Source organism: Danio aesculapii, chromosome 12 (genome assembly GCF_903798145.1).
Source record: "Danio aesculapii chromosome 12, fDanAes4.1, whole genome shotgun sequence".
Classification (NCBI taxonomy): Eukaryota; Metazoa; Chordata; class Actinopteri; order Cypriniformes; family Danionidae; genus Danio; species Danio aesculapii.
The window spans coordinates 33,552,042-33,570,076 of record NC_079446.1 but is presented as its reverse complement, the minus strand read 5'-3'; the positions used below and the strand labels follow the sequence as shown (position 1 = coordinate 33,570,076).

The following is an 18,035-nucleotide window of genomic DNA, read 5'->3' as shown; positions in this document are numbered from 1 at the left end:
AAAAGACATTTAAATTTCTGTAGATATTTCCATAGATGTATCATCTCCATTGATATAATTCTATAATGAAAACTTGTTATTTGGAACAAAGAACATCTGAAACTGTAGAACAGAAAAGAAGATATTTTGAGAAAAGCTGGAAACCTGCAACCATTGACTTCCATAGTATTTGTTTTTTCCTACTATGGAAGTTAATAATTACAATTTTTTTCAAAGTATTTTCTTTTGTGTTTAGCAGAATAAAGAAATGTTTGGAAGAGTAAATAAATACTACAGGGTGGTCCATTTATATGCATACACCTTAATAAAATTATTGGGAATTTCACAAGAAAAAACAATGGTGTGCTTGGTTTTAACGTAACTTTATTCTTTCATGAGTTATTTACAAGCCCCCTCACATATACTAATGTGCCACAAACAGGACGTTAATATCACCAACCATTCCCATTGTATTAAGGTGTATCTATATAAATGGCCCACCCTGTATAGTAAGTCAATTTTCATTTTTGAATGAACCATCCCTTTAAGAGAGCTTAGCTTTTTGCAAGCCTCTGGAATCAATAATTGATATTCCGGCCTTGACAGACAAAGTGTTTTAGAGGGTTTGTAATGCTCGAGTCGTTACCCGCTGCAATATGACTGGCACATCTTGGTGCTGCGCTCAGGCCTGGATGGTGAATGATTCATTTCACTGCTCCTACTCAAAGTCTGCAGCCCTGGCACCAACCACAGAAAGCTCCTCATGTCACCAGGCAGAGAGGAGGACAATGGCTACAGACGCACTGAAGAACAGACACTAAATCAATGTCTTCTTTGTTGTTTTTGCAGGGACACCTCAGGACAAGGCAGATTCTGTACCATATTCCGCTCCTATTCCAGAGGAGCACAGGTATGGTAAAAGTGATTACAAGACTTTGGAGAAATAAGAGTTTGTTTGTTTTGTTTTTCCAATTATAATGTTAAATACATTCAACAACAACAACTTTAAAAATGCAAGTTTTAAATGAAAATGAATTAAAAGGGAGATTATTAAAATTCTTATTTATAATTGGTTATTTTGTAAATTATTAAAACAAATTGATTTTTTTATTCAGAGTCATTTTGGGGAAAATGGTTATTGAAAATGTACATCAGTCACCGTTTATGAGTTTATAAGTTTATAAGTCTTAATTGTAAATTTAAATTAAAACGCATTTAATTTTTTAAAATTTATATACTTTATTTAAATTGTATTTCAATTAAGTTGCTGATTCAAATGTAAATAATGCAAATAAAACTCAAGCAAGTTGTGTGAAATTGTTACTTTTTATAAAAGTAATTAACTTAATTTTATCATGTTTATAATAATATGATCATGTTTTCCAATGATTGTGATTAGCTGTTAAATGTAAATAATTTGAATAAAAATAAAGTAATTAATTTAATTAATTCAGAAAAAAATACATTCATTATTATAATCCATTCATTTTAAAATGAAAGTTCAAATGAAATGTTTTCAGTATTTTTTACAATTAATTAAGTGATACATTTAAGTGATTTTTGTAAGTTTAAGGGATTTGTTTTAGTGATTTTTGTTAGTTTAAGTGATTTATTTAAGTGGTTTTTGTAAGTTTAAGGGATTTGTTTTAGTGATTTTTGTTAGTTTAAGTGATTTATTTAAGTGGTTTTTGTAAGTTTAAGTGATTTATTTAAGTGATTTTTACAAGTTTAAGTAATTTATTTAAATGATTTTTGTAAGTTTAAATGATACATTTAAGTGATTTTTGTAAGTTTAAGGGATTTGTTTTAGTGATTTTTGTAAGTTTAAGGGATTTGTTTTAGTGATTTTTGTTAGTTTAAGTGATTTATTTAAGTGGTTTTTGTAAGTTTAAGTGATTTATTTAAGTGGTTTTTGTAAGTTTAAGTGATTTATTTAAGTGATTTTTGTAAGTTTAAGGGATTTGTTTTAGTGATTTTTGTTAGTTTAAGTGATTTATTTAAGTGGTTTTTGTAAGTTTAAGTGATTTATTTAAGTGATTTTTGTAAGTTTAAGGGATTTGTTTTAGTGATTTTTGTAAGTTTAAGGGATTTGTTTTAGTGATTTTTGTAAGTTTAAGGGATTTGTTTTAGTGATTTTTGTAAGTTTAAGGGATTTGTTTTAGTGATTTTTGTTAGTTTAAGTGATTTATTTAAGTGGTTTTTGTAAGTTTAAGTGATTTATTTAAGTGATTTTTGTAAGTTTAAGGGATTTGTTTTAGTGATTTTTGTAAGTTTAAGGGATTTGTTTTAGTGATTTTTGTTAGTTTAAGTGATTTATTTAAGTGGTTTTTGTAAGTTTAAGGGATTTGTTTTAGTGATTTTTGTTAGTTTAAGTGATTTATTTAAGTGGTTTTTGTAAGTTTAAGTGATTTATTTAAGTGATTTTTACAAGTTTAAGTAATTTATTTAAGTGATTTTTGTAAGTTTAAATGATACATTTAAGTGATTTTTGTAAGTTTAAGGGATTTGTTTTAGTGATTTTTGTAAGTTTAAGGGATTTGTTTTAGTGATTTTTGTTAGTTTAAGTGATTTATTTAAGTGATTTTTGTAAGTTTAAGGGATTTGTTTTAGTGATTTTTGTAAGTTTAAGGGATTTGTTTTAGTGATTTTTGTTAGTTTAAGTGATTTATTTAAGTGGTTTTTGTAAGTTTAAGGTATTTGTTTTAGTGATTTTTGTTAGTTTAAGTGATTTATTTAAGTGGTTTTTGTAAGTTTAAGGTATTTGTTTTAGTGATTTTTGTAAGTTTAAGGGATTTGTTTTAGTGATTTTTGTTAGTTTAAGTGATTTATTTAAGTGGTTTTTGTAAGTTTAAGTGATTTATTTAAGTGATTTTTGTAAGTTTAAGGGATTTGTTTTAGTGATTTTTGTAAGTTTAAGGGATTTGTTTTAGTGATTTTTGTAAGTTTAAGGGATTTGTTTTAGTGATTTTTGTAAGTTTAAGGGATTTGTTTTAGTGATTTTTGTAAGTTTAAGGGATTTATTTAAGTGGTTTTTGTAAGTTTAAGTGATTTATTTAAGTGATTTTTGTAAGTTTAAGGGATTTGTTTTAGTGATTTTTGTAAGTTTAAGGGATTTGTTTTAGTGATTTTTGTAAGTTTAAGGGATTTATTTAAGTGGTTTTTGTAAGTTTAAGTGATTTATTTAAGTGATTTTTGTAAGTTTAAGGGATTTGTTTTAGTGATTTTTGTTAGTTTAAGTGATTTATTTAAGTGGTTTTTGTAAGTTTAAGTGATTTATTTAAGTGATTTTTGTAAGTTTAAGGGATTTGTTTTAGTGATTTTTGTAAGTTTAAGGGATTTGTTTTAGTGATTTTTGTAAGTTTAAGGGATTTGTTTTAGTGATTTTTGTTAGTTTAAGTGATTTATTTAAGTGGTTTTTGTAAGTTTAAGTGATTTATTTAAGTGATTTTTGTAAGTTTAAGGGATTTGTTTTAGTGATTTTTGTAAGTTTAAGGGATTTGTTTTAGTGATTTTTGTTAGTTTAAGTGATTTATTTAAGTGGTTTTTGTAAGTTTAAGTGATTTATTTAAGTGGTTTTTGTAAGTTTAAGGTATTTGTTTTAGTGATTTTTGTAAGTTTAAGTGATTAAGTAATTTTTGTTAGTTAAAGTGATTTACTTAATAGAGTTTTACAAGTTTAAGTAATTTATTTAAGTAATTTTTGTAAGTTTAAGTGATTAAGTGATTTTTGTTAGTTTAAGTGATTTACTTTATCGATTTTTACAAGTTTAAGTAATTTATTTAAATGATTTTTGTTAGTTTAAGTGATGCTGTTTTAAATACAAATAATGTTATAAATACAAATTAAAAAAGTTATTCATTATTTAATTAAACATTACTCATTAAATAATAAGTTTTTTTAATTAAATAATTTTAAATATACTTGCGATTTTCATTTTAGTTACTTTAATGTACATATTCCTTATTTTGAACCATTTGTGAAGCTGTGAGCATCTGTTTGCCCATTGCACATAATGTGCAAAGAGACTTTAGGAAATGGGCTTTGGAATATCTCTGAAATCCCAGACAGTAGTTAAACACCCCACCCAGAGATCAGCAGTTCCTGTTGAAAGTGTGGTATGCTATAAATCGGAGTGGACTGGTATTGTTGATATGACATTTCCTTCTTCTGGCAAACACAGATATCCTAATGACTGCAACTGCTGGAGCAAAGCCACATACTTTATTGACACTGCATCATAAACATCTCTGCCAACACATTTACTCCCATACTGACTGAGATAATAAATAATACCACTCCCAGTATCACACTTTGAAAAAGGTTAGCTATAATCTGAGATTTTCGATGATGAATCTGTCTAATTTCATTTAAAACTGCATTTAAGTTCAATAAACTTAATATTTATCTATTTTTTTTTTCACAGGGAGTCATCCTTGTTTATGACATCACAAACCGGTGGTCTTTCGACGGCATCGACAGATGGATTAAAGAGATTGATGAGGTAAAATCAGGTCAATCAGATCCAAAATGACTAATTACAGCAATTAGCATGTTAATTGTGCAGTGCCGTGTGATTATGGGTATAAACAAACATGACATCATACTTGTGATTTTGCAATTACATTAAAAATCTGAATAAAACATAAGCTAATCAGCTTAAGAAGTTCCTAAGATAGATACAGTATGTGTCTTCATAAACACTATTAGTTTGCTTTACTAAAAAAAAGTGAGTAAACCCATTGCTTTTAAAGTGATTAGTTGACTGTATTTAAATTGGAGTAAACGCATGGACGTCAAATTTTTAAGTAAATGAATTATGTGCATAATTATAAAATTAAGTGAAGTCAACTTGGCCTTTCTGAGTTACAATTGATTTACTTACTTTTTAACGTAAAGTCAACTTGTTGCTTTTAAGACAACATGTTTACTCACTTTTTTTTAAAGTAAAGTAACTAACAGCTTTTTGTGGTGTAGATCAGTGTAGGAATGTGCTGTTTTATGCAACTAGTTGTTAAAAATATGTTTTTAAATGGTAGTAATTGAGGTTTTTTAACTAATCTGTGTAAATTGCAGGGGGATGATGATGCACAAGTTATTTCAAAGTGACACAGATTTTCAAAGGTCCACATACACTTCAGGTCAAACGTTTGGGATAAGGAAATTATCATAATTGAGTTACAAAAATAGTCCTAAAAAATAAAGCTAAATTTTCAGCAAGCATCATTAATCTAATGTTCATTGTCAGATGATACTTCAGAAATCAATTTTTAGTGTGATGATCTGCTGCTCAGGAAACATTTATTATTGTTATTATTAATATTATCATTATTATAAGTGTTTTCAACTGTTGGGCTGTTTCATATTTTTGTGTATACGGTAATACAGTGCCATTTAATGGTGCCATTAAAATGTATTTGTTTTTATTCATCAAGGACATATTAATTAAATTGTTCAAAAGTAAAAGTATGGGCATGTATAATGTTAATAAAAAATCTAATAAATGTTATTTTAATGTTATTTTAAAGTTCTAAATTAAAATGGATTAGGGTTTCCACAAAACTATGAATCAGGAAAATTATTTTAATATTGTTAGCATTATTAATGACTGAGTGCCAATAATAATTGATAAAGTACATATTATACAATGATTTCTTTACGTTTTTGTGGTAGACTCAGATACAATTACCGATACTGAATGCAAAAATTTATATACAAAATCACTAATAAAAAATTATTCAAACAAATAGTAAATAAAATAAATATATAAAGTAGCAAAAAAATAAATAAACACAACAAGGTCATCCAAACAAATATGCACAATAAAATCACAGATCTTAGTCAATTATCAATTTATAGTGGGAAAGGAAAGTAATATTTGACTTTTTGCTTTATAGAAGTAACCAGCAGTTCCTTTTATTGAATGTCTGACTTGTAATAAATACAATTTTAAACTATATTCAATTATTTGAGTATAGAAAACTTATTTTAAATTGTACAAATATTTATCATATTTTTTTAAAGTTAAAATAAAATCTCTACTGATCCCAAACTTTTGACTGAAAATATAAAACAAAACCAATCATTCTAAAGAGCTCTTTTATAACCATTAATTCACTTTTTTTCCCCAAAACCCAGCATGCACCAGGTGTCCCCAAGATCCTGGTGGGCAACCGGCTTCACCTGGCCTATAAGCGTCAGGTGACCACCGAACATGCCCAGGCTTTTGCGGAGCGACTGGGCGTCACGTTTTTCGAGGTCAGCCCCCTCTGTAACTTCAACATCACCGAGTCCTTCACTGAACTGGCCCGCATTGTACTCATGAGGCACGGCATGGAGCGACTCTGGAGACCCAATAAAGGTAACAAGCCTCTATTATTAGGCTTCAGACAAACTACATAGAGCATTTATTTTTTACATAAACAAGGCTTTGTCTCTACATTTTGATATGCACTCTCCGGCCACTCGAGTAACAATATCTCTATTAAATACAGTATATTCTATACGTTTATTTTACACATTGATCCATTTTCCATTGGCTTAGTCTCTTATTTATTAGGGGTCGCCACAGCGAAATAAATCGACAACTCTTCCGGCATATGTTTTACACAGCGGATGCCCTTTCAGCCGTAACCCAGTACTGGGAAACACAGATAGCATACGAATGTACATACATGTACAATGGCAAAAGGGGGCCAAAGATTCAAATTAATATAAGGGCCATTTAAGACAAAAATTTGGCACTTATGGCAAAATGTAATCTGAATGTGAGCCTAATGTGGCCCATGTGGAAATCGGTAAATTTGGCCCAAATGACAGAGCACAAATGTGGGCCGCAGTTGGCAAAAATGTGTAGGTGCAAATGTGACCCAGTTATCTTAAGACATATTTGGGCCACTTTTGGCAAATATTCGGCACAGTAAGCTCTGGCTAATGGGCTGTGAGCCTAAAGTGGCCCAGAGAAGTTATAGCAAATGTGGCCCAGTTATGCTAAAACAAATGTGGGCCACTTTTGTCAATTATTTGGCACTGTAAACTCTGGCTAGTGTGGCTTTGAGCCTAAAGTGGCCCAGAGAAGATATGGCAAATGTGACCCAGTTATCTTAAAACGTATTCACCCACTTTGGGTGAATATTTGGCATAGTAAGCTTTGGCTAATATGGCTGTGAGCCTAGAGTGGCAAACAGGAGCGGACCGTCCAAGTGCCATCATTCCATGCGGTATGTGGGCCAGATGTAAGAGTCTGGTGTAGGCCGGATATGAGCCACATGAATTTTGCTAGCCTGGCCCATACTCTTTCACATTTACACACACACCTATACACTACGATCGATTTTGTTTACCCAGTTCACTTATAGCACACGTCACTTATAGCACATTGGACTGTGGGGGAAACCGGAGCACCCGGAGAAAACCCACGCAAAACCCTCGGCTCAGCCGAGACTCGAACCAGTAACATCTTGCTACATCGCTAACCCCCCCCCCCCCCCCCCCCCCCACCCCCCCCCCCCCTCTATTTTATAAATTACAGAAAGTAAAAACGTTTTAGAGTGGATGATTCAGGAAACAATATATTTTTGGGTCTTTGTTGATGCGTTATATAATAAATCAGGTTGTAAATTGACTTAAATATATAATTCTCTTTCATAATGTCCTATTGAATATGAGTTGAGAAATCACATTGTGCGGATGTGTGAAATATATAGTGACTGATTTATATGCATGTCGGTGCATGCAGACATACCACATACAGCTCTGTAAAAAAAAGAAATGTTTAATGTTATTATTTCTCTAGATTTGCCATTAATGTATGTATATTAATAGTTATGTTTTATTTTAAAAACAATAAACGTGTCTTCAGATTTCAATTAAGAACATTTTTGCAGAAAATCACAACAGATTAATATACAGTATACCTTAAATGTTGAGGAAAGGGGAATAACCACGAAACAAATGAAAATATTTGTTATTCTAACCAGTTGAAATTTTCTGTCTAAATGCGAATATTTAGATTTGAAATTTGGTGTAAATTATATCAGACCTTAACAGAATATATCAAATATTATAATTTTACTCAATAATTTTATCACTACCCAATCATTCCAGTATATCAAAAGAAAGTGAAAAAATCTATAAAAAAATTTATTAATTTTCTTTTCCACTTAGTCCATATATTCATCAGCGGTCCCCACAGAGGAATGAACCACCAACTTATCCAGCATATATTTTACGCAGCAGATGCCCTTCCAGCCGCAACCCAACACTGGGAAACATCCATACACACTCTTTCACACAAATACAAAACGGCCAATTTAGCTTACTTAATTCACCTATACCGCATGTCTTTGGACTTGTGGGGGGAAACCGGAGTGCCCGGAGGAAATCCACGGGAACCACGAGGAGGACATGCAAATTAAAAATAATAAAAATTATTATGTTATGTTATGTTATGTTATGTTATGTTATGTTATGTTATAGTCCCTTTATTAATCTGGGGTCGCCATAGCGGAATGAACCCCCAATTTATCCAGCATATGTTTTACACAGCAGATGCCCAGCAGCTTCCAGCTGCAGCCCATCACTTGGAAACACCTATACACTCTCATTCAAACACATACACTACGGACAGTTTAGCTTACCCTTACCTGTAGCACATGTCTTTGGACTGTAGGGGAAACCCGAGCACCCAAAGGAAACCCACGTGAACACAGAGTAAACATGCAAACTCCACATAGAAATGCCAACTGACCAAGCCGCTGCTCGAACCAGCGACCTTCTTGCTGTGAGGCGACAGCACTACGCACTGTGCCACCGCGTCACCCTATATTATATTATATTATATTATATTATATTATATTATATTATATTATATTATATTATATTATATTATATTATATTATATTATATTATATTATATTATTGCAGCACAGTGGCTCAGTGGTCAGTGGTCGTCTCACAGCAAGAAGATCCCTGGTTCAAGTCCCGTCAGGGCCAGCTGGCATTTCTGTGTGGAGTTTGCATGTTCTCCCCGTGTTCGAGTGGGTTTCCTTTGGGTGCTCCGGTTTCCCCCACAAGTCCAAAGAGATGCATTATAGGTGAATTAGATAAACTACTAAATAGGTGAATTGGATGAACCGGTTTCCCAGTACTGGGTTGCGGCTGGAAGGGCATCCGTTGCGAATAGTTGGTGGTTCATTCCCCTGTGGTGACCCCTGATAAATAAGGGACTCAGCCGAAGGAAATAAATATATATTTGTATTATTGTTTTTGAAGCAATAAGTTTAAGTAATAGATGAATGATGTGTGTGGTAATAGGGTGAGAAAATAATAAGCTTGTGCTTTATCCCGCTCCATTTTGACCATGTTGAAATGTATTTTTTATTAAAGAATTTTTATGTATGAAATTTCTATTTGAAATAAATTAATTAATTAAATCAAAATCAAATCATTTACAGTCACATAAATGTAAGTAACATAATTATATACAGAGAAAAGGATTGTCTTTTTCAACAATATCATCGTTGTCTTGTTTTTCCATTCTTCCATCAACATCTCTTTCTGACTCATTATGTTGCTGAGGTTGGAAATGTTCTCTCAGGGAATTAAACAGGCTTCATCATAAATGCTTCTGACATGAGATGATGCATTAAAGAACACTGTCATAGATTAACAACGAGCATCTTTAAGAAGAGCCTTTTCTGAGATTGACCACATAAGCAACAGCCATACATGTTGTTCTCTCTTAGACCGATGCTGCAATTATATAGAGGCCAAAGGAACGCTTAAGAAACCTGAAGAATGATGTGCTTTGAGACTTTATATACAGCTTAGAGCAGTGACAACCAGTGTTTAAATATCAATGTAATGGCTTGCCGCCTCCACAGCACATTTTAGCTCTTAATAATCATAGCTTTGGCTCATGCTAGAAAAATGGATTGTAGGAACAAGGTCAAGTGCTATGAAAACATTTACGGAATAAAAGCATCAGATGTTTATTTTGACTAGAGATTATTTAAAGGTCAAGGAATATTATAAAACAACTTTGTGCTTCCATTAGATGACTTCATCCTTAGAAGACAAACATTTCTTAAAGGGGTAGTTCACACGAAAGTGGAAATTTGTTTTTAAAGCTCAGGCTGATCAAAAATGGCAGTGATGTTTTCTTAAAAATTGACCTCTCATAAAGATTTTTAACTGAAACGGTGGTTTTATAATGTACAACAACAGTTACAGACACTTTGAGAATCAAATAAAATATCAGGCTATATACAGGCAAAACTAAATTAATACCCATAGCTGCTGGTGTAACTATTGTCTTTCTTTGCCAATAATCGAATTTTGTAAGGTACATTATCAGCACTATGAGAATTAAAAACAATTAACAATTTACACATGAATCGCAACACATTAATATTCATGGTAAATCCAGAAAACAAATAATAACAGATTTTTTTGTATATATTTTTTTTTACTAAAGTCTTATTATATTATATTATATTATATTATATTATATTATATTATATTATATTATATTATATTATATTATAGTATATTATATTATAGTATATTATAGTATTTTATCTGTTTCATTTTCTTTTTGGCTCAGCCCCTTTATTAAACTGGGGTGACCACAGCGGAATGAACCGCCAACTTATACAGCATATGTTTTACACAGCAGATGCCCTTCCAGCTGCATTCCATCATTGGGAAACATCCATACACCCTCATTCACACACATACACTACAGACAGTTTAGCCTACCCAATTAACCTATGCCACATGTCTTTGGACTTGAGGGGGAAACCGGAGCACCGGAGGAAACCCACGCAAACACGGGGAAACCATGCAAACTCTATATTATATTATATTATATTATATTATATTATATTATATTATATTATATTATATTATATTATATTATATTTAATTTTATTTTATTATATTAATCATTTTCTTTTCAGCTTAGTCCCTTTATTAATCAGAGGTCGCCTCAGTGGAATGAACCGCCAACTTGATTCCGCTGTGGTGACCCCAGATTAATAAAGAGACTAAGCCGAAAAAGAAAATGAATGAATGAACTGAGGATGTTTTGATGGTTCTTAATATGTTGCTTTTACCCTAAACCTGTTGTTTACTTTTTTATGTAGTGTTTTATGCAATGCTAATGTTTCAGATTCGCACTGCAACCAAACAGAAATATCTAACATGCTACCATATCAGGATTTCAATAAACATCAGTGATAAAATCAAGGCATTGGTTCTTTTGTTAAGCATGTGTCCACTAGAGAGCAGTGTTTGTTTTCTTTTAGGTGGGGTCTTAAAACATGAATGGGTTCTGCTACTAAATTTGTGGTAGAGATTAAGTTAGATTGGTGAAATAAAAATAACAAGATTGTTATTATTAATAAATCCGCTAAATTCGACCAGTCAATGGATTAACTGTCGTCTAAATTGTCCTTTTAGTGTGGGTCTACTTTATAGACGGTTAAATAAAATTTAGCAGTTTAAAATAAAATCCTAACACATATTGCCTGTGAAACTTCCCATGCTTAATAACAACGCCACTTGGTCATTACACAAATGTAAATGAAATTCATAGTTTTAGCAGTAGTTTATCAAAAAAAAACATCTTCTATATATTCAGCCATGCTTTTTTCTATGACTGTGAACTGAGGATGTTTTGATGGTCCTTAATATGTTGCTTTTACCCTAAACCTGTTGTTTTCTTTCATACAGTGTTAAGTCTGCAAGACCTGTGCTGTCGTTCTATCGTTTCCTGCACTCCAGTGCATCTCGTGGACAAACTTCCCCTTCCTGTTGCCTTAAAGAGCCATCTTAAGTCCTTCTCCATGGCCAACGGCCTGGTCAACACCAGAATGATGCACGGCCGTTCCTATTCGGTCATACCTAGCAGTGCTAAAAAACGGAACGGAACCAAAAAATCCAAAATCATCTATCCACCACTGAGCCCATCCCAGCACTGCACACGGACGAGCTGCAAGATTTCATAGATCGATGCAGTCGCTGTATTTACAGTACACATTCACAATGCAATTAAACAAGGAGCTAGTGTTCACAGCCACCAGAGTCTTACAATAAATAAGAACCAAGATACAGAACTGTGGCTCTTTGATATAGTAAGTGTTCTTGAACTTGTTCAACATGTTGGTTTGTGTAAAACATATCCTCCTGGCCATATCCGATTGTGATCGCCGGACACAAGTACAAAAGAGGATCTGTTTCTAAGTGTTTCCAAGCCTTTATAATGCTCTGCATTGGTTAAATATACGTACAAGTTATTTTGTCTTGTATATGTATTGATGGTACTGCATTTTCCTGTGGAGGATTCTCTCTTTTTTTAGCTACTGAACTTGGACCAAGTCAGCAGGAGAAACAGACGGCGTTCCTGTAATGTTATCAGTTTCGAAATGGACCTTTCTGATAAGTAATACCAGCTTAATTTCTTTAATACTTTTATTCAGACACTTTTCAGGGGCTAGGAGAGAAAGGTCAAGGTTGAGACACACGGCTCTTTGTATTGTGTATATAATTTTTGTTTGATACTACATTGTTAGAATTCTTAATTATTGTGATACACTTGATCTGTGACCAATATTGTTATTAAACAATATGTTTGTATGGGAAACACACCAAAGATGTGGGAGATTCAAATGTGGCTTCACTTGTCACAATGAAACGTTTCAGATTTACACTGCAAGCAAACAGAAATTTCTAACATGCTACCATATCAGGTTTTAAATAAACATCAGTGATAAAATCAAGGCATTGGTGTCTTTTGTTAAGCATATGTCCACTAGAGAGCAGTGTTTGATTTCTTTTAGGGGTGTCTTAAAATATATAAATGGGTTCTGCTACTAACATTTGTGGTAGAGATTAAGTTAGATTGGTGAAATAAAAATAACAAGATTGTTATTATTATTAAATCTGCTAAATTTGACCGGTCAATGGATTAACTGTAGTCTAAATTATCCTTTTAGTGTGGGTCTACTTTACAGGCGGTTGAATAAAACTTAGCTGTTTAAAATAATATCCTTTCACATATTGCGGATAAGGTTGGAAGTGGTACGACTTTTAACTAGATTTCATGTTAACATGCATGTTTTAGGTCTCGTGGGTATTTTAGAAACAACGTGTATTTTAACTTTTCCTTCGCTTTTTTGACAAGTTCTAAGTTTTATTAGCCCTGCTTGTTGTAGGCCTACATAAAATCCACCATTTCAGGTAGGATCGCGATAATCCTGATTGGATTAAAGAAAATCTACCAAATTCTATTCAAATCCTAATATAAGGTTTTGAAGCACACACCCTCGTGATATAATGAATTCATATAATATTTGATTCAGTCTGCTCAGATCTTTGGGTCAAATTCGCCCTGAACTTGAACACAGTATTTGAATTTTTTAGCCAACATCAGATAAAAACAGGAAAAATAAAAATTTGAAGGCAAACTTTTTGAGGAAAAAAAGTCAGCTGTATAGGATACTTTTGTATTCTATGATATGGGAAAGGATATAGGCAGTTCACAAATCCTTAAATATGAAACAACCTGCAGAGGGCATACTTCACACATCTATGTGCTATTATAAGACCACTTGATTTGGATCAAATTGTCCTGTTCCAATCTTACACTTAGTATTGCCACTTGTGATTAATTATTAACTGTAAATAAGCATTCACTTTATTTTTTATTATGCGTTTATAAAATGGGGGAATATTGTAGTTTGAATATACAGTGTTTTAGTGACACTTTTTGACCTGCTCATGTATTTGGTCATATAACATCATCCTGAGATGAAATGATAAGGACATGCCTTTTTTTTTCAAGGCACAGGGTGAATGACCCTGTCACAGTAAGACAAATGGCTGACCCGTACAGCTAATAGAAGGTCGAGAACAGGCATGTGCACATGCATATGCTCCTATACTGTGACACATTGGATTAGTGGACCTGTCAGACAGGAGTTATGAGGGGCTTTTTTGATGCATGAACAACTAGAAGTTCCCTCTGGACTGGTCAGTTGGCCTTCAGTCATGTCCTTCGACCTCATATAATAAGCTAAAAGAGGGTCAGCTGCCAAAAAGGTTCAAAATGCATTAAATTGTACATGCTGGGATGTAAGTTGTGATATAAACATGCTGTAAGACACTGTTTACATACATGAGTATTGGTGGCTACTTAGTTATCCAACTATCTTGTCTACAATCAAGAACTGAAACTAAAGCATGTTTTGCTTTGGTTGCACAAGTTAAGAGTACAGAAACGTTTGCTGTTTTTAAGCAGCATTTCAGCAATTGTGCATTCTTAAAGCTTCTTGCAGCATGCACATTTTATTTTTAAGACAGCTAAACATTAGGCTGGGAGATTTTTTTTTTTTTTAAGATTTCCTGATTGAGCTTGTTTTAATGCTATTTGATTAATTTACGTATATGTCAAATACTGTATAAGTCAGTTTTGCATCTTAAATAATGTTAATCATGCAGGGAACCATCTAACAATTTAAAAATAATAATATTTCTAATGTTTTTATTAGAAATTCATACTTACAATTTTATAGAAAAATATTTTTTAAATTAGTTAAAAAAATAGGAGTCCTACATTCTGACTTCATTCCTATACAATATAACTAAGCATTTATTAGACAAGAAACTTGTTTGGTTAAACATATCACAGCAAATTATGCAAATTATACTTTTTAAACATCTTAATTTAAAATGATATGCAATAACAGTGATTCATAAATTATATTAATATGTTATGCATCTAAAAATCTGGTTATTATTATTTATATAATAATACATAATTAAAATCTAACTCATTTTACTCAGTAAACTTAATATAAAAATTCAAATTTAGAAAAAAATATATACATCCTTCATGTTTTTAAGCAATAATCTTGTGTAAACACCCTGCAATATAAAATATATGTATTAATTATTGAGATTTAATTTGTACACAATTTTCCAGTACTGGGTTGCTGGTTGGACAGGCATCCGGTAGGTAACACTAATGCCAGAGTAGTTGACGGTTCATTGTGCTGTGGTGACCCCTGATAAATTCAACATAGACTCATTCTGAAAATGTAACCCTATAAAAATTTCTTGCGATCGCGAATTATGTAGCCAGAGCTATGTATGGCTGCATTTCACACTTTAAAAAGAAACGCTACTAGGTGGTACGAAGCCATTCCTTTTCTTGCCTACCAGCTGACCGTTCACCTCCATGTCTTTTTCGCTGTTACCAGTTTGTCCGGTAGCTCGACATGTACGTCGGCAGACTTGAGACGCAGAGTGGAGATGATTGCAACAACAGGGTTCAAGTCCTGCGAAGAATGGTTCCAGAAAGCGGGTAAGACAAAAGGCAAAAAATAAAATAGTAAATAACAGGGTGAGCATGTGGTAAAATCTGAAAATGCTGTAAAAATCAGGCTGCAGTAAGGGGAGGGTGGGGTTATCGGTCGGTTGGTCAGTCAATCGATTGGATTTACACTAGAACAGCAGGCGCGAATGGCACTTACAAGAGAAATTTGAGATCTGAAAAAGTGTACACAGTGGCCTCTGCAAAACAAAAACTGCAAAAAAACGTAGCTCCTGGGACATATTTTGCTCTTTCTGGAAATGTATATAGGGGTATGTTATTAGAATAATGATGAAGGTGAAGAGCGGGATGGGGGTTATGATTGTGATGAAGTTGAAGAGTAGTCATGGGACGGTATAAGATTCTGATGGTATGATAACCATGGATAAAAATTTCACGGTTTTACAGTATCACATTATTGTGATTACTAATCTAAAATATATTATTTAACATTTCTGGGTAAAAAACAAAAACTTTTTTCCCCTTTGAACACAATATATAAATTTTTTAAAAGATTTATAATATTTTGGAATAGTAAACATGTCAGGCTAAATAAATCAAATGATTGACTTCTGCTGTCATGATATTTTTTGCTGGAGATACTGCTGTCATTAAAAAACAACAACAAAAAAATGTAAATAAAAATCTTACACATACCTTAGGAATGGTATTACAGAAAATTCAATTCAATTCACCTTTATTTGTATAGCGCTTATACAATGTAGATTGTGTCAAAGCAGCTTCACATAAAAGGTCATAGTAAATTGGAACAGTGTAGTTCAGTTTTTAGTGTTTAAATTCAGTTCAGTTTAGCAGTTAATGTTGGCAGTTTTAAAACCTTGACTTTTCCAAACCTCAATACCTTTAAAACGGTTATCATCCCATCCCTAGAAAAGAGTAGGGGTGTGACAAAGATGAAGGGGTGGTGACAAAAGTGAAGAGCGGAGGCGGGAGTGGGGGTGATTGGTAGTGGGGGGGTATCTCTGATAGTATCTCTGATAGCACAAAACTAATGCTGCAGAAACGACACGCTTAATGAAAGTCATTCAGTCTAAAATCTAAATATATGTTTCACACATACAATATTGGCAAGGGCAACAGCATTAATGCTCCAGCAAGTTAACTTTATATTCATGAACTACTTCATGCATCCCAATTTTTCTGCTTATCACATAACTGCCATGAAAGCTGGAACAGGCCATTATTTTATTAGCTGTGTTCTCGCATGTTTCTTTTCATAGATAATGTTTTCACCCCTATGAAATATTCATGATGCGTCTCTCTCTCTTCCCTTTAATGGTAGCTCATGTCAAAAACATAATTTGCTTCCTTTGATAAATATTAGACCTAATCTAGGGCTGATTTTATCAGGCAGATTTGCATATCCCTTCACACCAAGCTACATTGTCCGAGCGGTCAGATAAGCACTGAGCCACAGTGTTTTGGATGCTGTATATCTCACACCAGACTCTGACTGGGAGCACGGTGAGCCAAAAAAACAGACAGATCGTCCACAGGTGTGACTGCGCATATGGAGTCAAAACTCATCCCACCTTACGGACTGCCATCTGGCCGGCGCAGAAAGATCTGCTTCAAACTTTATGGTCATTAAGCTTTTCTAGTTGTCTATCCCTCAGTCCTTCCAGTCCCTGTGAAAACCACTGTCCTTGTTAAAGTGAGAGTATCAACTCTGTTACAGTTGGCTGTTAATAATTCATTTGCAATTAATTCAGCGGTGGTTTAATGGAGTTGTCAAACCACGTAAAGGGTCTATTTTTGGAAACTAGACCACCAGGTAGTGCATGTGTACCTACAGGGTGCAGAACAGGCATGACTATGAAATATGTATAAGGACAAAATATACGTTCAAGCCTCTTTTTCTTGTTCCGATCAACCCTGGATGTTTTTTTTTTTTTTTGTTAAATCCCGCTGGGGATCTTTGTTTCTTTGCTTTGCAAGCTTCTCGAAGATATCAATTTTTCCTTTTATCTCCCACCTGAATACCTCTCGTTTTTCTCCCGTTTGTCTTCTCAGAGAGGAAATACAGTGCAAATTCTTTCAGACAGGATAATCATGAAATATGTCTCTAGGGATATTGATAAAGGTTGACTCTAAATAGAAATAACACATACCTTAAGTACTCAGACAGAAGAGCACCTGTGTTGACATACAAACTCTATCAAAACAACGCAATGCACAGTGCATGTAAAATACATCCCATGCAAATCTGCAGTGTTCTTGAAAACAAGTAGATATTGCAAGAAAGACACGTCTGTAATAACGGTGAATGCATTAGCCGTTTTCTAATAACGAAAATCAGATTGAACTGGAAGAAGAGTTTTGTAGACTTGGGTAATCATCATGAATGACTGTCATGACTCTTTGGATAATGAAAGCCCTATACTCATTTAAAGCTATACTCATTCACAGGGGCACATATATATTCACACACATATATATGCTTAATACTACATTTATAAGTAGTAATTTAATACGAAGAAATTAATAAAAGTTCAAATGTTTAATATGGAATGGTTGTATGCTAAACTAGCAGTATTCCACTGTATTGCAAAAACAAAGGTAGCCATTTGAGTTCTGAATGAGCCAAATAGGCTCAACACACCTGTTTACCGTAGTATAAAACACTTTCTATATTTAAGTACATTTTTGTTTCCATGTATTA

At 33.0% G+C, this 18,035-nt stretch overlaps 1 protein-coding gene across 1 annotated transcript in view; it reads left to right on the top strand.

Annotated features, from left to right (window-relative positions):
• The window catches only part of rab40b (RAB40B, member RAS oncogene family), a 30,343-nt gene extending 17,589 nt beyond the window's left edge, over nt 1-12,754 (top strand). The window contains exons 3-6 of the mRNA XM_056469757.1: nt 829-889; nt 4,403-4,480; nt 6,115-6,337; nt 11,713-12,754. Of these exons, the coding sequence (XP_056325732.1) occupies nt 829-889; nt 4,403-4,480; nt 6,115-6,337; nt 11,713-11,987 (637 nt within the window). The 3' untranslated portion in view covers nt 11,988-12,754. The remainder of the gene's footprint in view (nt 1-828; nt 890-4,402; nt 4,481-6,114; nt 6,338-11,712) is intronic.
• The last annotated feature ends 5,281 nt before the right edge of the window (nt 12,755-18,035 follow it).